We start from the raw sequence: 26,106 nt of genomic DNA, 5'->3' as shown, positions 1-26,106 counted from the left end.
TTTTTTTTTTTTTTTTTTTTTTTTTTTTTTTTTTTTTTTTTTTTTTTTTTTTTTTTTTTTTTTTTTTTTTTTTTTTTTTTTTTTTTTTTTTTTTTTTTTGTTGAAAAATAGTTCTTCCGAATAATATTTTTTAATGCGTAATTTCTATTTTACAGTATAATTTTTATTAAAAAAATGTAAACCAAAAACTTATACTTTGTTTATTATATAGAAATACAACATACATGCATACATATACATACATGCATACATATGCATACATACATATATATATATATATATATATGTGGGAGGATTCGATTTGCATTAGTGGGTGCAGCTTAGTTGGGCTCTGCTCCAGAAGAAGAAAGAACATGCTCGGACCGCAATGTCTCTGAAGGCGAATTCTTCACAAATGTCCAAGCAATGCGTTCACCAATCGTTAAATCTCTGTACGTTACTAACCCATTTTCACGTTTCTGTTTGCCCATTTCGATTCCTTCTTTTTCTGCTTTGAATTCGGCCACTACCTCCTTTAATCCCTGTTGTTCCGAATCCTTCTGCTCTCATGCCCACCAACTGTTCGATGAATTGCCTCAAAGAGATATTCCCTCACTTACTTCCCTTCTCACCTCGTATGTGCGTGGTCATCGCCACTCAGACGCCTGGTCTCTCTTCCGTCAAATGCACCGTTCCTGCTCTCCTCTCACAGCCCACACTCTCACTGCTGCCTTGGCTGCCTGCTCGGCATTACCCACCTCCGATTATGGCCAACAAGTTCATGGGCTAATCATCAAAACAGGTACATATTCCGGGATTGTAACTAAAACTGCCATTTTAGACATGTACTCCAAATGTGGGCTTCTTGATCACTCTGTTAAGGTCTTTGAGGAGATGGAATTGAAGGATGTGGTTGCATGGAATGCGTTGTTATCCAGCTTTTTGAGGGAGGGTCTTGCTGGGAAAGCACTAAATGTGTTTGAAGAAATGAAGAGAGAAAAAGTGGAATATAGTGAGTTTACTTTGTGTTCTGTGCTTAAAGCTTGTGCCGCTTTGAAAGATTTTCAGCTGGGTAAGCAAGTTCATGGGATGGTTGTTGTTATGGATAGAGATATGCTTGTTTTAGGTACTTCCTTGGTTGATTTCTACTCTAGCGTTGGCTGTATCAGTGAAGCCATGAAAGTTTACACTAGTTTAAATTGTACAAAGGATGATATCATGCTTAATTCTTTAATTTCTGGGTGTGTTGTGAATAAAAAATATGAAGAAGCCTTTTCATTGATGAGCAAGATGAGACCTAATGCAATTGCACTAACAAGCGCCCTGGCTGCTTGCTCTGAGAATTCTGATCTATGGATAGGGAAGCAAATACACTGTGCTTTGGTCCGTCATGGTATGGCATCCAATACCCAATTGTGCAATACTTTGCTTGATATGTATGCAAAATGTGGGAAAATTTCGAATGCTCGAATAGTGTTTGACGAAATGCGTCATAGAGATGTAGTATCATGGAGCAGCATGATACAAGCATATGGAAGTCATGGAGATGGGCTAAAAGCTTTCGAATTGTTCAAGATGATGGTTGATGGAAAAACTGGAGTGTTGCCAAATTCAGTGACATTCCTTTCTGTATTATCCGCTTGTGGGCATTCAGGGCTGGTGGAACAGGGACAAGAATGTTTTTATTTGGCAAAGGAGAGGTATAGTTCATATCTAGGTCCTGAACACTATGCCTGCTTCATAGATATATTAGGCCGAGCTGGTAAGATTGAAGAAGTATGGAGTGTGTTCCATGATATGGAGATGTGTGGCGTTAAGATTACATCAAAACTATGGGCAGCATTGCTTAATGCTTGTAGTCACAACCAAGATGTTTCCAGGGGTGAGTTTGCTGCTAAAAGACTGCTTCGATTGGAACCGAACAAGGCTGGGAATTTCGTGTTGGCATCGAATTTTTATGCGTCGATAGGAAAGTGGAATTCTGTCGATGAATTGAGGAGAATCATGTGGGAAAAGGGACTGAGTAAGGAAGCTGGGAATAGCTTGGTCAGTTCTTCTTGCTTCTAATGCAGCAGATGAGAGAATTGGCTGAGTTTTTAATGCAGAAAAAGAAGAAACGCCTGATTGTTGGCTGAAGCATCAAGTTTAATGCCACTCATTGTTGATCAAGCCTGCAACGAACATGTCCTGTGGCTGAAGATATGCAAATTTTGTTGTGCTCTGTTCTTCAGGTATGTAAACCTCTTCAAATTGAATTTCCTCTTTGTTATGCTTGTGAAAGATAAATTAATAAACTATTTTTGCATGCGGGCTGGTTTGCGTATTACCTCATACACACGAGACTTGCCCGCGACCTTGCTAGGGCAAGTTGACTCATGTGTCAATAACATAGGGTTAAGATAAACTTTGGAAAACTTAAACAAGTTAAGTACAACCTAACCCTACATTATGGTACGAGAGGCTTAACTCATAGGCTTAACTATACCCCTAGAGTAGGAGTGTATAGGGTTTAAGTACCTATGAACCTTATAGGCTAGCATAAACAGTAAGTCATGACATTTGCTAATTTTAGAGTCGGTATATGATCACATAGCTTAAAAAATCATGGTAAGGATTAAGTCCAACGAGAGCCTATATGTAGGCTGCTTACTAGGCATTTTTATGTTCATCTCATGTTATTCTATTTGTTTTAGATGGAGTGTAGACTACTCTCGATGATAAGAGAGTGCAGTGTCGTGTGTCTGCAGGGGTGCCCTTTAGATCAAATCGTCTTCCTTGTCAATTTAATATTACATCAAATGTTGCTTTTGTATATTTTTGCAAACTGTTTTGATTTGACTCCGTTGATACTATTTTGTAATTTTTAATTAATTTTATGTCCAATGCACGTTTGAATTCTAAGTTTCTTTGTGTCTCCCATTATACAATTTGAAAAACTTTATTGCCCTTTTTACCCTTGAGTCTACGTGACGATCTGTGATTCAAGGCATCGAAGAACAGGTCGTTACAAGTTATCCCTTAGACTCGTTCTTCTCCAAATCCTAATAAAAATCCCGAGGAAAATGGTACACTTTTTAAAGATCAAACAAAAAGGATATTTCCGAGTTGGATAAGAGAAAAGAAGAATGGGTGTTGGTTGATTGAAGTATCTCCTAAAGCTTTACATAAAAGTGAAGACTTCCCACTTGGGAATCAAAGCACCTTCTCTTAAAGCACATTCCTTCTTCTCAAGTTTCCACCATTAACTAACTTCTCTCTTTCATTCTCAAAGATAATGAAAGTTTAGGTAATGGTTGAAAACACAGATATATATATATATATATATATATATATATATGTATGTATATGTATATATATATGTATATGTATATGTATATATGGATGAAGGTTGAGTGGATAAGGAATCAATGCCAGTTTAAAATTAGGTTAATGTCATCAACATTAGGAAATACAAACAAAAGTTGAAGATGATTTTTATACCTAAAAATGACTAAAAGTTATGAACAACAATGACCCATCTTTTGCTCTTTTTTCTTTCTTTCTTTCTAATGGTGATTAACATGAAAGCATCTCTTCACTTTCAAGCTTTTATTTCAATTCCGCATTTTTATTCTTTTGTTATATTACCCGTTTAATCTTCGTGATTTTGGGTGTCATGGTTCATTGTCCAAATTGTCTACTTTCGACATTCATCTGCATGTTTTACTTTTAGCATCACCCAAAAAACATTATACTTCAACGGGCACATTTTTCAGCGAAGCAGCTCGACCAACCGACAGGAGGTTTAACCAGAATAAGCTTTCAGGACTTGGCCCTTCGTTGAAGAGCACATTTTGCATATGTAGTAATGTACTTTAGAAGAACTAAATGTATGAAATTAAGGACTTTTTTGATATTATTGAGATGAGTGTGTTTACAATATAAATTACTTTTTTTTTATTATTAAAAACGTTAAAAGTCACCTTGATAGGAATATAACTTATTCAATAATTCATGTTAAGGGTAAGGAACTTTGGAAGAACTAATGCGAAAGGGTGTAAGTCTCATCGCTTGAAAATACTCAGTGCTGACCATATTGAGAGAGATGAAAGGGCAGGTACAGGTACGAAAAGAGAGGCTGTGATGATATCATCTACAATTGTACCACTCCTCGTGGAGTAGATCTTGCATCCAACCAAGTCTTTGACTAGGGTACGGGAGAATTCCCACCACCGTTGGACCGTGAGCGCAATGGGAACAGGCTTCCCAAAAAGTCAATATAGAGTCAGAGTCGGAATAGAATGAAGGAGACGACCCTAATATTGTGTTGTCAAAGTCAACTTCTTGGGTTGCGAGCCGAGAAGAGCGAACATAGACTCGGTTCAGAGCGCAACGTAACTAAGAGAGTCATTCCATTTAGAGCAAACTCGTGTGGTTATAGGAGCGGACATGGGGACACGGTTCAGGGCACAACGTAACTAAGAGAACCATTCCATTTAGAGCGAGTCAGTATGGTTATGGGAGCAGACACGAGCGATTTGATACCAGACCCAATTGGTCAAACGACAATTGAATGATTGATGCGATGAAATTAAGGATGAAAGTGGAATAAATTTGAATTTTTATGATCAAAATTGTAGAATTTTTTGATACAAAATAAATGTATGAAATTAATAGAAGGTAGGTTTCTTGTAAGGGAGTACAAAAATTCAGATGAATTCCTTTGACCAAAAAAATGTCAGAATTTACATCTTCCCCATGCACCCAATATAATTGCATTAAAAAAACATTTCAATAATTTGATCAACATACAATAAGAAGAGGAATGTTGACACGTGTACGGCTAGATGATATTACTTGAGTGGGTCCCTTTAGTGACCATCGGCGGTGGTGGTTCGTCAGAAACTTCTATCTCAGACTACTCAAGACACAGCCTTCTAAACCCTAATTAAACCTACTCTCTCTCATCTGTAGAGAGAGAGAATAACACGTGGCGTTTAATGAGGATATGGTGCATCAAATTTCGGTGTGGCTTTCGTGTACACTAACAAACGCAGCACTACAAACGTAGGGCGGATCTATTTTATTCACAATTTTAAGTTTTTTTTTTTTTTTTTGTTATTGGACAAGAAAATAAAAAATAAAAAATTTATGAATTATCGGTTTCAATTTTTTTTAATTGGATTATGAACTTATTTTATAATTTAAGTTTAATAAATATATATTATTTATTCAAACTCTTTAAAAAGGTAAAATTTAATTAAATGTTTGAAAATAAATAAATATTTTACTTTCATGAAAAATAAAAATTTAATAATTGATTCAAATCAATAGAACCAACGTAACTAAAATGGTTATTTTGATTGAAAAATTTATAACTCGATTAATTAGATTAGGTCTAAAAATGTCTCAATCGTACCTAATCCCAACTCACAAACTCGTGAATCATTAGACATAAAATATAATTTTATATTTATTAAATTAAATAATTTTTAAAAATTTTAAATTTGAAAATGGAAGGAATAATGGGGAGTAACTTATATATATATAAATAAATAAATAAAGTAATGGGTAGTACAGAATTGAATTAAATATTGAAAAATAATGAAATAAGTATATAATTAATTAAGGAATGAAGCTACGACAAGGCTGTGACCAATAACAATACTTTCAAATTTTAAATTATTTTTTTTCTTCATATTTAAATAAATCTACGAGAATGTGAAATTACTAAATTACCCATGTGTGGTTTGTGGGGACAGGTTCGATTCTGTAAAACCCATTAGTTATAGTAAAACATGGTTGAGATTTTTACCATGAAAGATTAAAATTAGTTTACTGTTAATAAATATTGTTCGTTTTAACTTGTTACTTATCACCGTTAACCTCACGATTATAAAACGAAGAGGTGTTCATACTCGGATCGGTTCGTGGCACACGATTTTGAACATGGCGTGCGTGTTAAGGCAAAGACTGAGAAAAATCATCTCCATTTGCGTGCATTACATTACACCTTCTTCTTCTGTGTTCCTCACCCGCACTGACACACACACACACACACACACACACACACACTTATTAATTATTTAATTAAATAAATAAAGAAATAGACACCACGTGATCCAACCCTCCACATGATGGGAGCAGCTTCCAAGATCTACGGCTGCGATTCACTGACATTCATAACTACACCCTTTGTTTACTTCTCATCTTACTCCCATTTTCTACCTTCCCTCTCCCATATTTAATAAAATAACGACATACATAATTGAATTCAACGCTCAATTCGAACGAGAATAATTTTTAAAAGTTTAAATTTTACATCGGTTAGGGAGAAGAACGAAACATTTTTTAAAACATCTTCATAACAAACGTATTTTACAAACCTTGAAGGAAAACCCGAGAGGAAGAATCTAAAAAGGACGAGTCCAAGATCGTAACGAAACCCTCAATTATAAGACCTCGAAAACGGAACGTATTTGACGAATTTAAGAATGGGTTTGGAAGGGTGTGTTTGAATGGTTCGTGGGTCAGTAGTTGATATGGTCAAGAATCTAACAAATTGTTTTTTTTTTTTTTTTTTTAATAAAAAAGAAAAGTGAAAATATTTAATTTGGTTGGAAAATCCACGTGGATAACGCCCATTGATTCACGGCTTTCTGACCGTGATCCAGATAATTGGCGATTAAGACCTGGGACGACAGACATGTCTGTTTCTATTCCAATTTTGAAGCCCACATTTTTTTATTTATTTTTTATTTACTTTAATTCAATTTTAATTTATTCCATAAAAAAAAATTACTTTTTTCATTCTGTCTCTCACTTACAACATTTTATTATTCTTTATTTTTTGTGGAAATATATTATACTATTTATGTGCATTATCCTCATTTTCACCGCCTTCAAATTTAATTTAATAAAATTTATGAATATTTTTATAATTTAACTATTTTTGTAAATGTAATTACGATCGACTAATTAGATACGTTCACCACTAAGATGTGAACGAAGAAGTGTTTCTCGTCTCTATCTATACGTAGAAATTCGGATAGTTAGCTAAATTTTTTCCCATTCTAGCCTTTTTATATTTCTGTTTAAAAAAAAAATTAATGAATAATTTCTATTTTCGGGTAAATTATAATTTTAAAAATTTTAATTTGTAATATGTAACTATGTGTGTATCTAAGAATTTATCGAAAACGAGAACCGATAATATAATATCATATATTAAAATAAGCAAGATGGGCAAATTGGTAATTTGGTAGAGACGGGATAGAAAATATAATCCATCTACAGTCTCCGAGCTACTTTGCTCCGTCTCCCTATAAATATCCCCCAATTATCCACGCCCAAGCTTCACTTCTCTCATTTTCTTCAACATTCTTCAAAATTTCTCTCTGAAATCAGGCGCCCAATCTCTTGAATCCTGCGACAATTTCTGTTTCTTCCCTTCGATTTTTCAATTTCCGAATGGATTTCTTCTTCTTCGACAAAGCAGAGAAGGTTTCAAGCTCTGTTCCGAGATGCAATCTCCTCCAACTCTTCGCCAAGTTCTTCCGTTTCGTCGAGTTCTGCTTTCTACTGGTTTTCCTCTCATGGACTCTCTCTAGGCTTCCAATCGCCGTCAGAATCTCCGGCGAGTATTTCGGAAAACTCCTCGGCTTCATCGCGAGTCCTCTCTTCGGATTCCTCCTCTGCAATGCCATCATCGTTGCACTCGTAGCAAAACCTAGCCAATTCTCAGGCCACAGCGCCGAAACCGAACGGATTTACGAAAACCTAATTGAAAAATCCGGAAGCAACGACCTACCTGATTCGCTCGCGGAACGCGATTCTTCAATCGCAGAGGACGTGGAGATTGTGTACCAGGATAAACAGATCATCGTGGAGTCAGAATCAGTAGTAGATCATCCGAAAGTGATTTTGAGGAGTTTATCAGAGAAACTTACGCGAGAATGCGTGACGACACAGAGTGAAAAGCTTCGGCGATCGGAGACGGAGAAGTGCCGGAATCTGGAGCATTCGCACGACATTTTGTTCTTCCAGGAAGATTTGAGTAATGAAGAATTTCAGAAGAAGATTGAAGCGTTCATTGCGAAAGAGAAGAAGTTTCGTCGGGAAGAATCTTGCGCCATTGTACTNAAAAAAAAAAAAAAAAAAAAAAAACTCGGTTGTACTATTTGATCCTGTGGAATGTACAGAAGAAAATTTCTTTCACCCATGAAGGGTAAAATTGGTATTTCAACTTCGTTTTGTTTTCTTTTTTGAAATTGGGTTCTATTCATCTGTTACTCGTCCTATTTTTACTCGGTGGACTTGCATTTGACAATTGATCTGCACCGTTAATTCGAATCATAAAAATAGTATATGTTTAAATTAATATGCAATTAACAATTAATTCTTTTTAAGTAGTATTTTTTTTAGTGAAAGAAAAGGATATAATTAAAGAAATTTAATCACATAGTTTAATTACTAATTATTTAGCTAGAGCTTATTATAGGAATAGACTTTAATGATTAAGCAATAAAATAACATTATATTTTCCATAAATGATTATGAAATCAGCATTAATTTGAAAGCTTAAACAAATTTAACCACTAATTCTCTCTCTAAAACCCATAAAAATTAATTATTTTTCTTGGGCTATGTGATTTAATTTATTGGGAGAGGGCAATTAATCATCAATAAATGATTTTTTTTTTTTTTTTTTTTTTTTTTTTTTGTTAGCATAAATGATTGAAAAGGTTATAAGTTTCATACAAAGTTCGAGTTTCTAAATCTATAATCCCATAAAATGTAAATTTATTTGTGGGTTTGAAACGCTTTTTGCTTGTTCACATATCGTCTCGTTATTTGATTTTGTACTGTGATGTTTTAAATTCAAGAAAGAACGGAATAAGCATTTCTTTTGAGACTACATCCTAATGATATGTTGTGTTTCTACTCCCATGACCCTTCGTAGTATAGACTATTGTGAATGTTTGATTAATCCACCACACCCAAATGGTGGTGAGAGTTCTCTTATTTATAATCATTTACAGAATACAGAAATAAGGTAAATTACAAATAATAAGGAAATAGTGATAAAAGGAAAGAATAATAAATGAATACAATATATTTGCATTTAGTAAAAGGGAAAATATGGTAACCCGTAATGTAAGGCAAATATCTAGATATTTGCCTTATAATGAACGGTCAACTATCCTTAACACCCCCCCGCAAGCTGAGCGTCGGATTTGAACGAACATGAAGCTTGGATCTGAAAAATTCAAAGAGAGGTCGAGAAATACTCTTTGTGAAGATGTCAGCAACTTGGAGATGAGAGGGTACATATTGTGTACGAAGTTTGCCAGCGATAACAAGTTCTCGAAGGAAATGATAATCTAGTTCAACATGCTTGGCCCGCTTGTGAGAAACAGGATTAGAGCTCAAAAAAATAGTATTTTTGTTGTCACATAAGAGTAAGGGCTGCTGTGAAATAAGGACCTTGAGGTCATGCAAAAGATGCGTAACCCAAAGAAGTTAGGACTTATATTGGTCTACGTGATTGTAAACGTGATCATCGGAGAGGAATTTCTTTTATATTATTGGATAGAATGATCATTAGTTCCACCATGATTACATTTTGAGTGTGCCTTTCCATTTGAAATGGTTATCTACTTCAATTTTAATAGACAAACCATAAGAGCAGACATGTTAATAGAGTTAGACAAAGAGGCGAAACTAGTTATTAGGTCATACAGACGCATGGTTTGTAAGCTATCCCCTCTTAAAAACCCATTATTTAATAAAAATTTGTTAACGCGCGATATGCCGACAACTTACTCTCGGGAACCATGGATGTCGTAGAGCTTCTTATAAAAATACAAAAACATATCGTCCACTTCCTACAAGTCGACCTAAACAATAAGATTAATTACGGAATAATTTATGAAATTGTGTTTTTTTATTATTAGTAGTACACTGATTTGGGCATGAAAATTTGAACTTTTAACGTGTGTTCCTCGTCTATCTCAGACAAGTTTTCGTCTCTGTGACCCTTTTCAGAATCTTAATGCACTATCCCATCAAACTAATCTAGGTTAAGCTCGACCGTACAAGTTCCTAAATACCTAAATACCTATCATTCAGTAGAGACAGACATTAAGAATAAGAATAAATTGAGTCTTAATTGATTAGCAAAATTCGTTGAATGAAGTTAAAGTTAATACTTGATCGAGTCAACCATTTAAAGTTGACTTTGGATGTAATATTAATTTTAAAACAAAAATTTTAAATTGATATGTACAACTAATTAACAATTTTATTAAAAAGGACATCAATCCATTAATTAGAATATGATTCTCTTTTATTCCCATAAAAAAAGAACACAAATGTTCTTACAATTTTTTATATATAAATTTACAATAAAAATTTAAAAACAAAAATTAATATTATTTTATTTAAACGTTTTTTAAAATTAATTTAGTAAAATAAATTATTCTCATGTCAAAAAAGCATATTAAAATAATAATAATAATAATAAACATAAAGTTGGAAGTAAGAATTTAATGAAAAGAATATGACTTTTATATTACAATAATTAATATCGACGCATCTTTTATATTACATCTATCTTTAATTAATATTTTTGTCGTTGGTATTTGTTATGATCTAGATTTACCATTAGCAGAGTGTCTGCTAGGAGAAGGTTTTCATACCCTTATAAATGGTGGTTTGTTCTCCTCCCCAACCAATGTGGGACATGTTTTAAAGCCTTGAGGGGAAACCCAAAAGAGAAACCCCAAAGAGAACAATATCTACTAGCGTGGATTTGGGTCGTTATAAATGATATCAGAGCTAGACACCGGACGATATGTCATTTTTCTCGTTGTTCCCTGAAAGAGGGTGGACACGAGGCGGTATGTCAGTAAGGACACTTGGCCCCAAAGGGGATAGATTTGAGGGCGGTTCCACATCGATTGAAAGAAGGAAAGAGTGTTAGCGAAAATGCTGGGCCCTAAAGGGAGTGGATTGTGATGTCCCAAATTGGTTGGGAGGAGAACAAACCACCAAGTCTAAATAAGACAATATCTATTATCGAATTTAAATTTAATTTCTTTTAAAATTACATATTTAATTCTTATAATTTAAATTGTTTTATATACTATAAATTATGCTTTTAAAATTAGTATTTTTTGTGTATTAAATAATGTTATAAAAGAACAGAACAACGTGTGTCAATTGTTCTTGCTGTCGGTATATGAATAAGAGATTATTCTAACAAGGAAATATAATTAATTTACCACTTTTTTATTTTTAAAATAGTATTTCAAATGCTTGATCTTAAATTTTAGTCCATGTTGATTTTTTTTTCTTTAATTGGGTCGGGTTGGGGTTAAGTTAGTTGAGTTGGTGACCCGAGTAAGTTTGATTAAGTTGTTAAATTATTTTAAAAAAAAAAAAATCATATCTATCCATGATACATGCTACATTAATAACTAAAATTTCAAAAAATTAGAGTATCAAATATTCACGAGTCACAACACATCACTAACATTGATTATAAACGTCAAATATTTTTAATCTTTAAAATAATCTTAAAAATACGTTAATGATGGGTCAGGATACAACTCTATTTTCGAGTTTGTTCGGTTAACCTAATAAAAAAAATGTCAAACCAGCCAACTCACCTAAATTTTTAGTTTTTTAAAAGTTCGATCCAACAAAATCAATTTTTTTTTTTTAACGGACTCAACTTACATGGTGTGGGTTGAATAGTTCGAGTTGGTCTGATTCTTTGGTCACACGAACACCCATACAAATAGTATTTATTGGTTTTTCTTTTAGTATTAAAAAAATTTATATATAATTTTTTTTTATGCAATTAAATATTTTGGTTGAGTATTTAAATTTTAATCATTACCTTTGAATTTTTATTTCTATAATATTTAAATTAATTTGATTATTAAAGTATAAGAAATATTAGAGAAAATTATAAATATACTAAATGATTTAATAAAATTATGACTATAATTAAAATAGAGCCCAACTTATATTTTCGCTTTTGAGCTGGCCCAATAGGCTAAAATCTTTTTTTTTTTTTTTTTTAAAAAAAATAAATATTAGAAAAACTCTCGCGTGTTAGTCAAAGTTAAAATTGACCCGTGATAAATTTACACGATTTAATATACTCGATTGACTAATATTTAGATGAGGAAAAAATGATTCTCGAGAGAGAGAAAATTTTCAGGGGTGGCTACGTATACGACAATCTAACACAAAATAATAATAAAAAAAATCCAACAAGGCACACTCAGGCGGTGTGCCACATCCTTTTTCAAGTAAAGACAATGCGCACTTGTACGGAGTGTGGTGGCATCGCGACCAGAGACTGTGGCTTGTGCATAGGGTAAACTCATATTTAAATTTGTAGTCTTAAGTTAGAATAGGATGTTTTGCATTTCATTGTTTTAAATTATTTTGTATTTGTTTTTATTTTCTCTACACTTTAGTATTTACTGTATTTAAACACGTAAGACTATGACTGTATTTTCTAGAGAAAAAGTTGTTTTTAAGCGTTTTTCGAAGTTTACGTCATAAATGATGTTCATGTAAAAGTTATATTTTCGAATTGTAGATGAGCATGAGACGTTAGTAGCGACTCTGAGTATGTGGAAATTTAGGGTCGTTACAAGCATAATCTAAGAGTATTTGTAAATATGACACGAATTTAAACTCTCACTAACCGAGGTTGGACCTATCACTAATTAAGTTTTTTACGAATATATCCCGATCAAATATTAATAAAAACTATCATTATTCGTTTGTTTATAATATAAATTAAATTAAAATTTTTGAAATAATAAGAAACAATTTAAAAAATATAAAAATATATTTTAAATATTATGAAATGGGCCTAATTATTTTAAAGTTATGTTGGGGACAAGTTCATAATTATGTTTATAAAATTAAAATTGAAGAAATGGTTGAAATATTTTGTTCTTTTGCACATTACTCCTTTCATTTGTACCTATTTTTAATTATAGCCCTCCTTTTCTTAGGGCGCATCCCGAGAAATATGATTAAAATTTACGACTTTTTGACTCGTAATTGAGTTTATATCAGAGTTAGTTGCCCTTCAATAATGAATCTTTTTCGATTTGGTCGCAGTAGATTCAAAATAGCTCTCGAGCCTTTTAGAAATTAAAAAAAACTAGTTTTTTATACTGTTGTTAGTGTTCAAACTCGATGTTCGAGATTTTATATAATCACAAAGCTCATAACTCTGTAATATATTTAGTTTGGTAAAAGAATAACGGAATGAGACAATTAGAACGACGTCAAATCGATAAGAAATGGAGTAGAAATAATACAAAAAATGTGAGACTAAGAATTGTTTTCGGAATAAATAGTTTAAAACTTTGTAAGAACGATAACAAAAGAGATGGGTTTGATATCTTGTTTCGCAGATTCTTCGTCCAAAATGGTACCATAATTATGAAACAAAGACTCCAAAATTGCATCACCGAAATGGTGAGATATCATAGATTCTTGAATGGCTCTAACAGTCTTTGCCACTTCTTTCCCGTAGCTCTCGCTGTTTTTCACCTTCTTTTCTAACTCAAACTTCTCTATTCTCTCCAACCCGAACGACCCTTCTCTTTTTACTTCCTCTTCTATCTCCTCTTTGTTCGGTGCATAAAAATTCACGTCGTATCTATCTACTTCCTCCTCTTTCACTTTTCCCTATAATATCACGAACAAAATACATCTTTCGTTATAAAACGCTCGACCCTCATCAAAAATCCACTCTAATCCAATATCGTTGAGATATACATGCCTGGATGAACAGGTCACCCGACATCACTATTGAAGATTCTTGATTACATTTTTTAATGAATATATATATATATATATATATATATATATTTTTTTTTTTTCTAAGGAAATTTATAAATAAAATAAAATAAAATAAACCATTTAAAAAAATAAGCAAACATTTTTATGTTTATTTATTTAATTTTTGTTACCTGCGAGACTAAAATGGCGAAGGCTCGAGCAAGAAGGTGCCACAAGAAGGAATTTCCTCTATCGACATGATCGGCACCGTCTCTTCCGAGCAAGATCAGCACCATCCGGCCGCCGGAAACCACCTCCTCCGCTCTCTTCCTCAGGAACTCCCAGAAATCTCGCCGGAATTGCTTCACGTAAGCCTCCGCTATGGAAATTGGACTTCTCTCCGATATATAAATGGTCCCTCTGTTCAGCGGTTCCCCCAATTCATTTCGAAGCCCCTCAGGAACCTACAACGATGATCACCGAAACGAACAATTTTAAACATTAGAGAAAATCCTAAAAAAGAAAAAGGAAATGGGGGAAAAAGAAATAGCAATGGCGGCAAACCCTAGAAAGCCAGTGGAGGCTGTAAGAGGAATAGACGAAGTGCAAGCAATTATTGGGGAAAAGTCTCTGGTAAAATGAGCCTGGATAGGCCCCAATGAAAAACCCCGATGGATTTTGATTTTTGCCTTCGTTTTGAAGCTCTCTGCAGAAATCGGGGAGGGCTTTGAAGATGGAATTGAAATCGTTGGTCGGAAGGTCGTTCAAATAGACGCGGAACTCCGGCGGCGGCTGTAGATGACTGGAGCTTAGCGATTGAACGGCTTGGATTATTTCTTTGACGATCGATAGCGAATTTGGACCGGAGGAGCAGCCCAGATCGGCGATGCCGAAGCTCGCAGGAGTGCCGGTGGAAAGGTAAACTTGCTCTATGGCCTCCATTGTTATGTGCTTTACCATATCTGAACCTTTCTTCTGTTACAATCATGTGGTTTAGCCATTAGAAAACAAAAGAAAAGGAAAGAGAGTAGGACAAAAAACATTTCAATATGTATATAACATATCAGAGAGAGGACCTGAAGATGGGAGTTTTTGGCATAGCTATTGTTGCCAATTCCACCATTCATGTGGAAAACTTTTTCAATATCCATATGGGTAAAGATTTGGAGCTGGTTCTGGTTCTGGGTTTGGTTCTTGTTCTTGTTCTTGTTCTTCTCTACTTGGATGAGTTCTTTGTGTTGTTCAAATGCCCCTTTTAATGGTAGAATTTGATGAAGTACGAAAGTTTTTTTGTCCCCCTTTTTTTTCTTTCTTTTTCTGGCCTCATGTTCTTTTTTATGATATTTTCTTTCATGAATAGTGCCTATTTACTTGCCTTCTTGGGAGGGGCCATCATGTTGGCTATTGATTCAAACAGTGTTAATAAAGAATGGACGATTAGCAACAACTGAAACCTTTGGCATCTTGAGTTCTTACATCACCTTCACTGTTTGTAAATTAAACTCAAATTAACAACACATCCAATATTTTGGGTTTACTTTGTTTGACATTCCTCCCTCTGTTCCACTGAGCCCAACTCCATCTTCTACTTCCATAGTACTAGCGGCCCACCATTAGCAGATATTGTCCTTTTTTTGGGCTTTGACTTTCAGACTTCTCCTCAAGGTTATTAAAACGCGTATGCTAGGAAGAGGTTTCCACATCCTTATAAAGGGCTTTTCTTTTTGGGCTTCCTCTCAATGTTTTTAAAACGCATCTGCTAGAGAGAGGTTTCCGCATACTTATGAAGGACTTTCTCTTTCAAGCTTCCCTATAAGGTTTTTAAAACGCGTATGCTAGGGAGAGGTTTCCACATCCTCAAGCTTCCCTTCAAGTAAAACACGTCTACTGAGGAGAGGTTTCCACATCCTTATAAAGAATGCTTTGTTCTACTCCCCAACCGATGTGATAGAGATATTTCTTTGGTTTCTTTACATTTCTCCAAATAATCCCTTGGAAGAATAAGAATCTTAAGCCAACATAACTCGTAGAATAAATTAGGCTTCAGGATTCCCATCACCACTTCGTAAACTAATGAAAATATGTTCAAAGATTTAGAAACTGAGCTAACTTTTGGAACAAAAAGAAAAAAGGCGATGAAAAGAAGAAAGAAAAGTGACAGTGAATTGTGTGTTTGAAGCTTATCTCATATGCCACTGCTTTTCTTTTTCCTCTGACTTGCTCATGTTGGTTGGCAGAGTGTGTGTTTTGTTCCTTAAGATAAGGTTTTTGTAAGCAAAAGCAAATTGTTCTGTGGAAATGGAAAACAAAACCGACTCTATCAAATCAAGGAGTTGATTTATTCATTACAAATTGACATAGATTTTCCAGCATTGTTCATCCCAAAAGTTGCGGCTTTGGCCACGTGTAACTCAAGGGATATTCCTAATGTTGACCCAAATTTAGAGTCATTTTCTTTTTCCCAAGATGGGGTGTGGGGTGAATGGATCAGTGGATCAGTGGGGTGCCCATCACAAACTGATTGCACCATTTTCCTGTTTTCCACTACACCATTCATGCACCCTTTAAGTAGAGGCCTACATTTTGGTTCTTGCAGCAATGGAGGACTTTTGGGTTTGCTATTCCATCAACCATGAAACTAAGAATAGTTTTGATTCCATTGGGGGATTCAAAACATCCCCTTTTAACTTAGAACATAGAACATGTTGGAAATATGGGTAAGCTTCTTCAAAGACTCTTCCACTTACATTGTAACAACTTAAACCCACCGCTAGTAGATATTGTCTTCTTTGGGCTTTTATTTTCGGGCTTTCCCTCAAGGTTTTTAAAACGCGTTTCCTAAGAAAAGGTTTTCATACCCTTATAAAGAATGTTTCGTTTTTCTCCCCAACCAATGTGGGATCTCACATGCACCTTCTTAATTTCTTTCATTCATAATCTCTCTACATTTGTTTGTTCTCAGACATCTTGAGATGTCCGAGTATGGTTAGCAATTTTTTCTTACTGCATGTACACGGGTCAAGGTAATGAACATATGATTCTAGGGGTACCGAGAGGTGGAGTCGGACATTTTATAGGAATGTGCAACATTTTTTCTTCTACCAACTACTTTTTTATGTATATCCCCTCTTTGAATGTGTACAGTGCGGTCTCATGCACATTCCCTACAGGTGTCCATAGTAGGTCAGTCGCCCTACCTAAACCAATCATCATATTGATCCCTAGGCTCCATTGTTGGAAAGGCTCGACTTCAAAACCGTACACGAAACATCCACCAAATTCTTAATTTTTTAACTCGTGGGTTTTGGTTTTGGTGATTTGTTTAGGTAGTAATGAAGCATTATGTTTTTCTAGAAAATTAGCATATCAACAAAAAAGAAAATTGAAGTGGTTGTATAGTAGTTTAACTAAAAAATAATCATAATGATTGCAATCAAGTGGAGTTCGATCATTTTATTGGTGTTGGATTATGGTGACTTGTTAGGAAATTATGGGTTTAAACATCTCTTTCTCTCCACATTTAAATGAACATGAATGGGGAGATATAATTGTTTTCAATTTCAAATATGATCATACCATAATGTTCAAAGAATTATGGAGAATCTAAACTTGTTTCTCCCACTAAACCCCCTAGTGCTTTAAGCTTCTTCGAGAAACAAAAACTACCCATATAGAAAACATCGTATCATTTCTTACTTATTTCTAGCTTGTTTGTTTAAAATATTTATTTTATGTCAGCTGAGCTATGTTCATATTAGTATAACTTTTTCCGTATGTTATTTTTAAACAATTTTTAGTTCATTTAAGTTTAGTATGATGATATCCCATGGGTCATATTCGTTCTTATTTGTTTTCTTGTTTAAGATGCTTATTTTATGCCCGTTGAGCTATGTTCATATTGGTGAAATTTTTTTCGTGGGTTATTTTTTAAAGAATTTTTAGTTCATTTAAGTTTAATACGATGACCTCTCCATTAGTTATATACTAACTTCTGACTTGTTTGGTTAAGAGTAGTTTGTATGCACTAAAAGTCTACTTTTGTTGCAAAGATAATTTCGTCTAAACCACCGGCGAAAAATAATTGTGATATTAGTGAAAGTGTGACTTGGATTTTGTGGTGACCAAATCATTGGGGGAAAACTGGTTGGAAAGGTGTTATTTGAAGCCTATGGTTAAAGTGGAGAAATGGAGCAAAGAAAACACCTTAAGAGTAATGGCCAAATTTGGGCACCAAAGACCACCACCAACACTGCGGAAGCACTACTCTAGAGCACCATGGCTCTACTGGTAGCTCGTCATTGGCTTGTGTGATTTTCCTTCTCTTAACCTTAGTTGAGCTTATTATATGTTAGGCCATTTAAATGAGAAATAACTTCAAAGTTGTCCCGACAGACCCAACGAAGTTAGACCATGATTTTGATATCGATATTGATTTGTATGATGCTATTTAACTAGGAACATAAAAGTTTCTCAAATGGTCTTTTATTGATGGAGATAGTGTTGATAGTATCTCTGACGTATATAATTATAATTTTTCTTTTATCTAGTTAGTGCGGAGTTCTGACATTCCATTTTGAAATTCTTTATGTAGTTGATTTCGTGAATGATGCACGTTTAGTGGGGAGGCGGTGGAAAGAAAAAGAAAAAATCTTCTCAAGTTGGATTCCCATCTCGATCCTCGTCCCTCCCTCGTTTTTCTTTTCCCTTTTTTTAAGGCAAATTACTTTTTTGATCGCTAAAGCTTAAGTTGTGTCAAATTAGTTTATAGGTTTCAAAAATTAAATAATTGATTCTTTCGGTTCAAAAATTACTCGATACAGGTATTCTAAAGAATTTGATAGAGCAAACTAAGATGGTCGAGTTGTCTTGAGCATGGGGTAACATCATGATACATGGGACATGTTGGGAATCAAGATGATGATAAGATGTGACGATGTTGTGTTGCAAACGATTTAACATGCATGTGCAAACAACAAGCTTGGATTCTAACAACGATTTAACATGCATGTGCAGACAACAAGCTTGGATTCTGACAATGATTTAACATGCATGTGTAGACAACATATGTGGTCAAATAAGCTTGGATCCTGCACAAGTGATGTTTGGTACAAACCTTGCTTAAGGTCGGAAGCCACACCACACAGTCAGGTGAAAAGTGTGAATGGGGCTTGAGTCCTCCTTAAAAGTTCATTAAAAAGAAAAAGAAAAAAAGAAATCAAAAAAATTAAAATTTTCACGACTCTAAGAATAATATTGAACAAATTCTCGGAGACGTAGAATTGAATGAGAGCGGGGTCAAAGAAGTTATCCTCCGTCTCTGCCTCGCTCCGAACACGAATTTTATTCAAACATAGAAGCCTAATTTATGTGCAATTTTTAGGAGTAAAATATGGTTCGATATTAAAATTTATACATTCTTTCTCTAACTCCTCAATATTGTCCACATCATTACAAGTTCCATCCAACTTTTGAAATTTTGTTCATTGTTTGGGTGTGGGGTTTTCTTTTGTCTTGTTCGAAAGTGGAGTTATTGTAACGGATTTTGGGTGGATCAAATTTAGTTTCGACGATATTGTTCGATTCTCGTTTATATGACTTGATAGCGTTGTTTTTATCTTTTCTAGCTAGATGCAAGCTTTGTTGATTGCGTTGATTTTCAATCCCTTCGAGATTTTTTCAAATATGGACCACAAAACGCTTCAACTTCACGTTCTTGTGTTGTTGTGATCCAACGTTAATTCCACTTTTCTTATGTTGTTGTTCTCCAACGTTACATCACAAAATGATGATTTGAAACGCTGATATCAAATTATTATCTTTTGTACTAATCATAGTGTGTTCTATTAAATAATAAGTTATATTCGAATTCTGTCGTTGTTTGTCCTTTTTACAAAAACCCTTTCTCCAAGAACATTCTCAAAATTCCCAAAAGAACTGATTGAATTTTCTTGAATTTTTGTTACTTATAGACTCTGGAGCCACATGTGATAGTACGTATATTTTGAAGTTTCAAAAATTATTTTCGAAAGTGTTTGTAAGATAGTAAGACATCATGTCATAGTGATTATATGTTCGATTCAATATCACAAAAATGTATTACTACCACAAATTTTCAAGCACGGTATCCATCTAATCACATTAACATCATCTAGACGCTTCTATTTAGACTACTAACATGAACCATTCCATGAAGGAAAGGTGATAAACAAAACACGAAGTAAGAACAATAACAAAGAATTAAAGTTTAAAGAGGAAAAATGTTGGAATATTGATGGTTGGCAAACTAAATGAATAAAGCTTTGAAATACTTTCAGTGTCCCTGTGACGTAAAGCAGCCACGAACGAACAGGAAGCAATACAATTTTGTTAGTATTATAAGACAAAAGTGGAACCAACACGATATCATCATTTCTTATTAAAATACCATTTCTAATACCCATAATGGAATACCCATTTCGTTTAATTCTTTCATCATGTTCGTGGCTTTGAGTAATTAGATTCGTAGGTGAAATAATGTGTCAGGTTGGCTTCAACTGACCCTCCTCACATCACTCAAACGTCTCGTATCACTTTTTTTAAGGTAGAAGGTTCAATCTCGAACTTAAAAATCGAGTTGTTCTTTGTTGTGAAACTTTGAAATCAGTATGTTAGTGTAGAGTGATTCGAGCTATACAACGTTTTAGTTGAATTATCGTCTCAACTAAATTATAGAGACGAAATTGAAAGAGAAACGGAGCGAAGGATTTGGAAGATAATTGGTCAACGTCCACTAGAAGAGGAGGAAAAATGGAAAATGGGGTTAGGTTATTTGCTTTGGTGTTTGTCTCTTTATAATGGCCAATGGCAAATGGGTTAGTTTGCCTTTTGCTTCTCCCAATACACAATGCCCCAATTGCCCATTTCTCCTCACATTTTGGTTCCAAATTACTGGACTCCACATCTTTATCAATATCAACGTCACGTCTTTAAATCACTTCCTCACTTTCAATCACTTCCGTTCGTTTTATCTTTAAATTTACTTTTTTGTCGATCGATTTCAATGCTCGATAAAGTATTCTACTTATGTATCACTTAAATCTACGAATAACTGAACTTAGAACTTTAAAGTGATTTGTACTCACTTTTATTCACTTCCGTTCATTTTACCCCTACTTTCAATCACTTCCGTTCGTTTTATCTCTTAAATTTACATTTTTATCGATCGATTTCAATGCTCAGTAAAGTATTTTACTTATGTATCACTTGAATCTCCAACTGAATTTAGAGCTTAAAAGTGATTTATACCCACTTTCAATCACTCACTTCCATTCATTTTACTTATCTCCCAATGCTCGATTAAACATCTTACTTATGTATCACTTGAATCCACGAACCAAACTTAAAACTTAAAAAGGAATTTGTACGGTCCACGAAGCGAATAAACAGTGTTTCTTGGGGGATCAAGTTGGAGCTATTGAATCCATGTCAAATCAAGCATGTACTTTACTCAACTTTGCCACTCAGGGAGATGGAAGTGGGGATCTTAATAGGAAAAGCTAGTGGCTTTAATAATTGACATTTCTTTCGGTTCATCAAGCATCTAGGTTTTTTTGTAAAAAAAAAAAAAAAAAAAACAAAAAACAAAACAAAATGGTTGTACGATTATTATTCTTCAAAGAAGGCCGACAAACAGATTGGCCCATTCATCCCATTATCAACCAAACTCCATAGCCGCAACATTGGCTAAGAACATCCCCCTCGTCCACCCTTCTGCATTGCATCAGCCATACATTTGCTTCACATGAGAGACCTTTACAGTTGGCTAATGTAATCAAATCAGACAAGCATCAAACACTCCCAAACAAATATTAGCTCCCTGTTTCGATTCAAAGATTTGATCTATGAAAAAGAATCAGGAAGCCTCCTTAGTTATTTATTTCCAACTAGTAACAGCCAATGAAATATTCAAAACCAAGAATGGATTCAAGATGATTAAAGCATCCAAAGTAATGATGTCTCATTGTACCTGATTTCTCAAGAGGAAGAAAAATGGGGTTTCGGAGAAGATGATTGACTCGAGCTGTGGCCAGAGGACGTTGTCCGTGATTGCTGGCACTCGCTCTTTCATCCAACCTCCATAAATTATTTGAGATGAAAGTCTCGTCTTTTATCAACTCGACATTTGAAAGGGGAAGAATTTTTATGTGCCTACATTAAGAAAATGTCTTAAGAAGATTTTGGTACTTTATTGGCCAGTATATTATCTGGAAGAACGAGCTCTGGGGGGATTTCACGAACAACGCCCAGCATTGAATCATACTCTTCATCACGACGAGCAAACTTCTTGCGAAGAACCTTTTCGAATTCAATTTCGTCAAAGCTCTTTACGTTTTCAGCTGCATGAACCAGTGATAAGTTGGAATAATTAATGGCTGACTGGGAGATAAAGGCCATCTCTTCTTCTGTAAGCTTCCTCAGGAATTTGGCCGGATTGCCTCCCCATACCTGTGATTGCACTACTAATAGTTAATAATTTCTTTCAAACATGATATAAGCAAATTACTTTATAGAATGGAGAAGGGTTCGTATCCAAGGGACGATTCAGAGATCCTACAGTCTCCTTCCAAGACTTCGGCAAAAAGCCAAAACGACCCCGCTCATCACTCTAAGTGTATATTCTTTTGCACACATTTTACCCACATCATAAAAAACTAGTAACTACATGAACCCACACCTCAAAACAGATCAGCTCACACACTTGACCTAATCCCTTTAATACTCTTCCTAACTACCGTTCTCTCAATCACATAAACAAACAAGAGCAATTTTCCATTGGAGACTGGTGAATTGTGCCATCAATCCTAGAATTGTGGGAGTCAAGTAACAACCGTATCAATTTGACTATAAATTTCAAGACCGATAAATACACTGATACAAAGTAAAATGATAGTATTGAGAGACCTCTCCGCATGGGATCCTTGTATTCTGCCTCACAAGTGCTCCAGCAGCAACCATTGCATGTTTTTCAACGAAGACTCCATCAAGCAATGTCGCTCCCATCCCCACAAATGCCTCGTCCTCAATAGTACATCCATGTAACACGGCACTGTGACCTGTCCAGTTCAAATTTGAAACCTTAACACATACACATCGAATGATAGATACTAATATCATTTTAAACAAGATATATCACTCACCAACAGTAACATTATCTCCAATGATCGTTGGTAAAACCTTTCCACTCAAATTGGATTTTGCTACGTGAACTAAAGAGTTGTCTTGTATGTTGGTCCCGGAACCAACACTAATGCTGTTAACATCACCTTCATAATATTTTGCAGTTAGACAAATATAAACAAATGGTGCGAAAGAAGAAGATAGGGAAAGCAAACTGGTCAAACAAATTACTGATAAATGGTTGTTACCTGGTAAAAAAACAGTTCTCACTCGAACAAATTTAGGCAATAAGAAGAGTAGAGTTATTTACTATTTGCATTCAAAAGAGTGGTTATTTTTCTCAGAAAAAACACCAGTTATGTTCCCCAAAAAAAGTCCTATTCCTGATAGTGATAGGTCGTAGGAACACAAACATTGGTAATTGCTAACAAGCAAGAATACAGCAAACTGAGTTTCAATTGTTGCAAGACCTCATGCTTAGGCACAACCTAGAACCTACAATTTCACTACACTCGCTGAAATGGCATTTACCTAAAAATCAATAATGAAGCACCAGTCTTAACCTAAAAATCACAAACATTTCTTCTACAGCCTTTTTCTTCTAATATTCTTGCCTTATAGTACTGTTCAGAATATTATATTTTGAAACATTTTAGTACCAAACATGCTTTCATCAGTTTTTCTCCAGAACTGGATGACCGTTACTTCAACAGGCATGCGAATTATTCCATCAAATGAATTTCAAGAGCCAAATAACATTGAAATTTCACGTCAAGATTAATGGATGAGTACTATTAAACACTATTTGATAAGGAGTAAAGTCCACATTAAGGAACTTTGGAAATTGGAAAAACTATCTTGGGGGGGGGACATCAAAATCAACATACTACCAAATATAGGAAATGAAACAACATGAACATCTCCAAATAGGCTAATGTTAAGCTTACCTCTCAAAACACACCCATACCAAATGGAGGAACCCCGTCCCACCTGCACATCACCAATGATAGATACACTAGGCGCCACAAATGCATCCTTGTCAACCACAGGAGCCTTGTCAAATATGTTCATGAGCGTCCTATGCCTAGATACTAAAGAAATAAGAATCAGAATTAGATAATGTCATTTGAATAATTTACTTATAGAGAATTCAAACCAAAAGCCTAGCACAGCAAAAACAACGGTTCAACTCCAAGGCATATACAATTTGGCAGTGTATATAACAAAACCTCAGTCAAGTACTGAATATATACATGACCAAAATTGAATTTTAAACTGATGGTGGAGGTCATTGTGGGCGTATGAGTGGTAATAAAGGTGGTTGTGGGTGTGGTGGCTTTTGTAATAGAGGTGGTGCAAGGGACGGCAAAGGTTTCCCTCCACGAGATGGTGGGAAATCATAGCATAACATAATGCACCAGCATTGTTTTGCTATTTGCATTTTTCGTGTCTTTCTAAGAAGCACTTTGCAACAGCCCTTGTTTGCAAGTGTTTTGCAACAGTCTTTAGTTTGTAATCTATTTTCTTTTACATTGGAGTTCTCAGTATAGGAGGTGCTAGTTAAAAAGAAAAAAGGAGTGACAAAAGGATGCATTATCACACAACAAAAGATGGATTCAAGTTAAATCCAAACAGCTAAAACGTGTACAGACAAACTACTATAACCCTCAGATAACGGAATAATCAATGATTGAAATATCTATTCAGATGTCGATATATCTTTAACTCGGATGGTTCAACATTGATATTAAGGATTAATCGATATCTCCAATATCTTTTATGAACATACATAAAACATAAAAGAATCTCATCTATTAATCTCAATATGAGTATGAATACTAATAACAAGATTTATCAACTTAGTTTAACAACTTGATTATTAATTTAACAAGATTTACAGAAGTATCCACCAATAACAAAATTTTATCCATATATATGTAAAATTGAAATACCAATATTAAGATCGGCATCGATATTTTAATCCTTGGGTATAACAGATAATGATGATGAATTTTTACTGCGTCCAGTTCTCAACAATTAACGCCTAACATAAGCTCTCTAAATTTATGTTGCTGCATTCTGAAAGATTACTTGATGAACAGCCTAAACTGACGAGTACCATAACCTAAAAATCAACACCGTCCTCCACAGAGGCAGTTTCACCAAACAAACACTAAACACAAATGCACATTCCTCTTAAGCAATGATAAGAGACCATAACAGTTCATATCTACAAGTTGAAAATCACAATACAATATCTAAGATCATGCCTTGTATAAATCTTGTCCAACCAACAAAATTCTCGTTCGAATGTCCATACAAGGCAAACGTAATAATACACATCAAGATATATTTCCATTACATCGAAGACCGCAAATGATAACACCAAAAGAAAATCGGTGGGAAAACAATTAACAATATTAATAGCATAGTGAGACTTGGAAGATAATAGAGTAGAATGTGGAAATTAAGAAGGTTACGTTGTTCTTGAAAGTAGTAACTCCCTTGGAGCCGGCAACCAAGACGATCGAGGGCTTGGCCGGTCTCCCGGATCCAGAATCCGACGGTGTAAATTGCCTTTCCCAATGTTCCCATCTTCCACACTTGTTCTTCGTCCTCCTCCTCCTCGTTCTTCAATCTTTTGCTTCAATTACAGATGGAGAAAACTTCGGATTCAGAAGAGAAGAAAGCTCTGTCGAAGTAAGTTCATCAATTTCTTTTTCCATCAAGTTTGAAATTACATTTAAATATTGATTTTATTCGATTAAAGGTTTAATTTAATATTAATTTCTAAATTTTAAAATAGTTTATGTGGATAAATTAGTTTCCAAATAAAATATTATTAATATTTTTCAGTTAGAAATCCACTATTTTAAATACTTTTAATTAATTGTTTTAATTAAAAAAAGTTCCATCAAATAATAATAATTTTAAATAATAATTAACACGTGAGCTCTGATGGTTTGGTCTCTCATCTCAATGAAGATAGTATTCTTAATTAAAAATTAAAGATCATTCCTTAAATTAGCGCAGACACTTTCATCTAATTTTTAGTTTAAATATTATCGAAGTCTCAAAATTAATTACACCATTTAATATAAGTTGAAAATATATTTATATTAAACAGAATGAATGAAGCAGGATTTAGGTGGGAACGAGATGTGAATGCAA

The 26,106-nt window shown here is 34.4% G+C and overlaps 4 protein-coding genes and 1 long non-coding RNA gene across 8 annotated transcripts; 3 read left to right on the top strand and 2 right to left on the bottom strand.

Annotated features, from left to right (window-relative positions):
• Positions 1-288: 288 nt before the first annotated feature.
• Positions 289-3,859, top strand: LOC111482726 (pentatricopeptide repeat-containing protein At5g66500, mitochondrial). 3 transcript variants are annotated; one of them, XM_023128657.1, is made up of 3 exons: positions 289-431; positions 641-2,210; positions 3,735-3,859. In XM_023128657.1, the coding sequence occupies exons 1-2, from the start codon at positions 368-370 to the stop codon at positions 2,044-2,046; spliced, it is 1,470 nt and encodes a 489-aa protein (XP_022984425.1). In that variant the 5' UTR covers positions 289-367; the 3' UTR covers positions 2,047-2,210; positions 3,735-3,859. The 3 variants fall into 3 exon arrangements, with proteins under 3 accessions (XP_022984425.1, XP_022984423.1, XP_022984424.1); XM_023128655.1 differs by having other exon boundaries at positions 294-2,210; XM_023128656.1 differs by lacking the exon at positions 3,735-3,859 and adding an exon at positions 2,673-2,816 and having other exon boundaries at positions 294-2,210.
• A 3,569-nt stretch (positions 3,860-7,428) lies between these two features.
• Positions 7,429-10,044, top strand: LOC111483214. Its single transcript, XM_023129363.1, has 2 exons — positions 7,429-8,094; positions 9,976-10,044. The coding sequence occupies exons 1-2, from the start codon at positions 7,429-7,431 to the stop codon at positions 10,042-10,044; spliced, it is 735 nt and encodes a 244-aa protein (XP_022985131.1).
• Positions 10,045-13,261: 3,217 nt separating this feature from the next.
• Positions 13,262-15,197, bottom strand: LOC111482729 (salicylate carboxymethyltransferase). The gene is made up of 4 exons (XM_023128660.1): positions 14,856-15,197; positions 14,344-14,754; positions 13,971-14,243; positions 13,262-13,686 (listed from the first exon to the last, which is right to left on the bottom strand). Exons 1-4 carry the CDS (start codon positions 14,928-14,930, stop codon positions 13,354-13,356), a joined length of 1,092 nt encoding a protein of 363 aa, XP_022984428.1. The 5' UTR covers positions 14,931-15,197; the 3' UTR covers positions 13,262-13,353.
• LOC111482730 lies at positions 14,612-18,288 on the top strand. Its single transcript, XR_002718254.1, has 2 exons — positions 14,612-14,697; positions 17,829-18,288. It is a non-coding gene; the product is annotated as an uncharacterized LOC111482730 (long non-coding RNA).
• A 3,094-nt stretch (positions 18,289-21,382) lies between these two features.
• On the bottom strand, positions 21,383-25,651 carry LOC111483164 (gamma carbonic anhydrase 1, mitochondrial-like). Of its 2 annotated transcripts, XR_002718321.1 has the most exons (6): positions 25,416-25,651; positions 23,883-24,026; positions 22,956-23,081; positions 22,720-22,871; positions 21,785-22,263; positions 21,383-21,580 (listed from the first exon to the last, which is right to left on the bottom strand). XR_002718321.1 is itself a non-coding variant. In XM_023129318.1 (5 exons), exons 1-5 carry the CDS (start codon positions 25,528-25,530, stop codon positions 21,985-21,987), a joined length of 816 nt encoding a protein of 271 aa, XP_022985086.1. In that variant the 5' UTR covers positions 25,531-25,651; the 3' UTR covers positions 21,389-21,984. The 2 variants fall into 2 exon arrangements, 1 of the variants encoding a protein (XP_022985086.1); XM_023129318.1 differs by having other exon boundaries at positions 21,389-22,263.
• Positions 25,652-26,106: the final 455 nt, after the last annotated feature.

Source organism: Cucurbita maxima, unplaced genomic scaffold, assembly GCF_002738345.1.
Source record: "Cucurbita maxima cultivar Rimu unplaced genomic scaffold, Cmax_1.0 Cma_Scf00008, whole genome shotgun sequence".
NCBI lineage: Eukaryota > Viridiplantae > Streptophyta > Magnoliopsida > Cucurbitales > Cucurbitaceae > Cucurbita > Cucurbita maxima.
Note: the sequence above shows the minus strand (reverse complement) of the source record. Positions and strands in the feature narration are given on the sequence as shown.

What these genes read in the sequence shown, in the direction of transcription:
- LOC111483164 (XM_023129318.1), bottom strand. Translation starts at nt 25,530, where the DNA reads ATGGGAACATTGGGAAAGGCAATTTACACCGTCGGATTCTGGATCCGG. An exon ending in TTACTACTTTCAAGAACAAC is followed by an intron (nt 24,027 to 25,415) that starts GTAACCTTCTTA and finishes TTATTTCTTTAG; the next exon opens with TATCTAGGCATAGGACGCTC. An exon ending in TGGAGATAATGTTACTGTTG is followed by an intron (nt 22,872 to 22,955) that starts GTGAGTGATATA and finishes TGAACTGGACAG; the next exon opens with GTCACAGTGCCGTGTTACAT.
- LOC111482729 (XM_023128660.1), bottom strand. Translation starts at nt 14,930, where the DNA reads ATGGATATTGAAAAAGTTTTCCACATGAATGGTGGAATTGGCAACAAT. An exon ending in CCAAAAACTCCCATCTTCAG is followed by an intron (nt 14,755 to 14,855) that starts GTCCTCTCTCTG and finishes TGATTGTAACAG; the next exon opens with AAGAAAGGTTCAGATATGGT. An exon ending in TCGCCATTTTAGTCTCGCAG is followed by an intron (nt 13,687 to 13,970) that starts GTAACAAAAATT and finishes GTGATATTATAG; the next exon opens with GGAAAAGTGAAAGAGGAGGA.
- LOC111483214 (XM_023129363.1), top strand. Translation starts at nt 7,429, where the DNA reads ATGGATTTCTTCTTCTTCGACAAAGCAGAGAAGGTTTCAAGCTCTGTT.
- LOC111482726 (XM_023128655.1), top strand. Translation starts at nt 406, where the DNA reads ATGCGTTCACCAATCGTTAAATCTCTGTACGTTACTAACCCATTTTCA.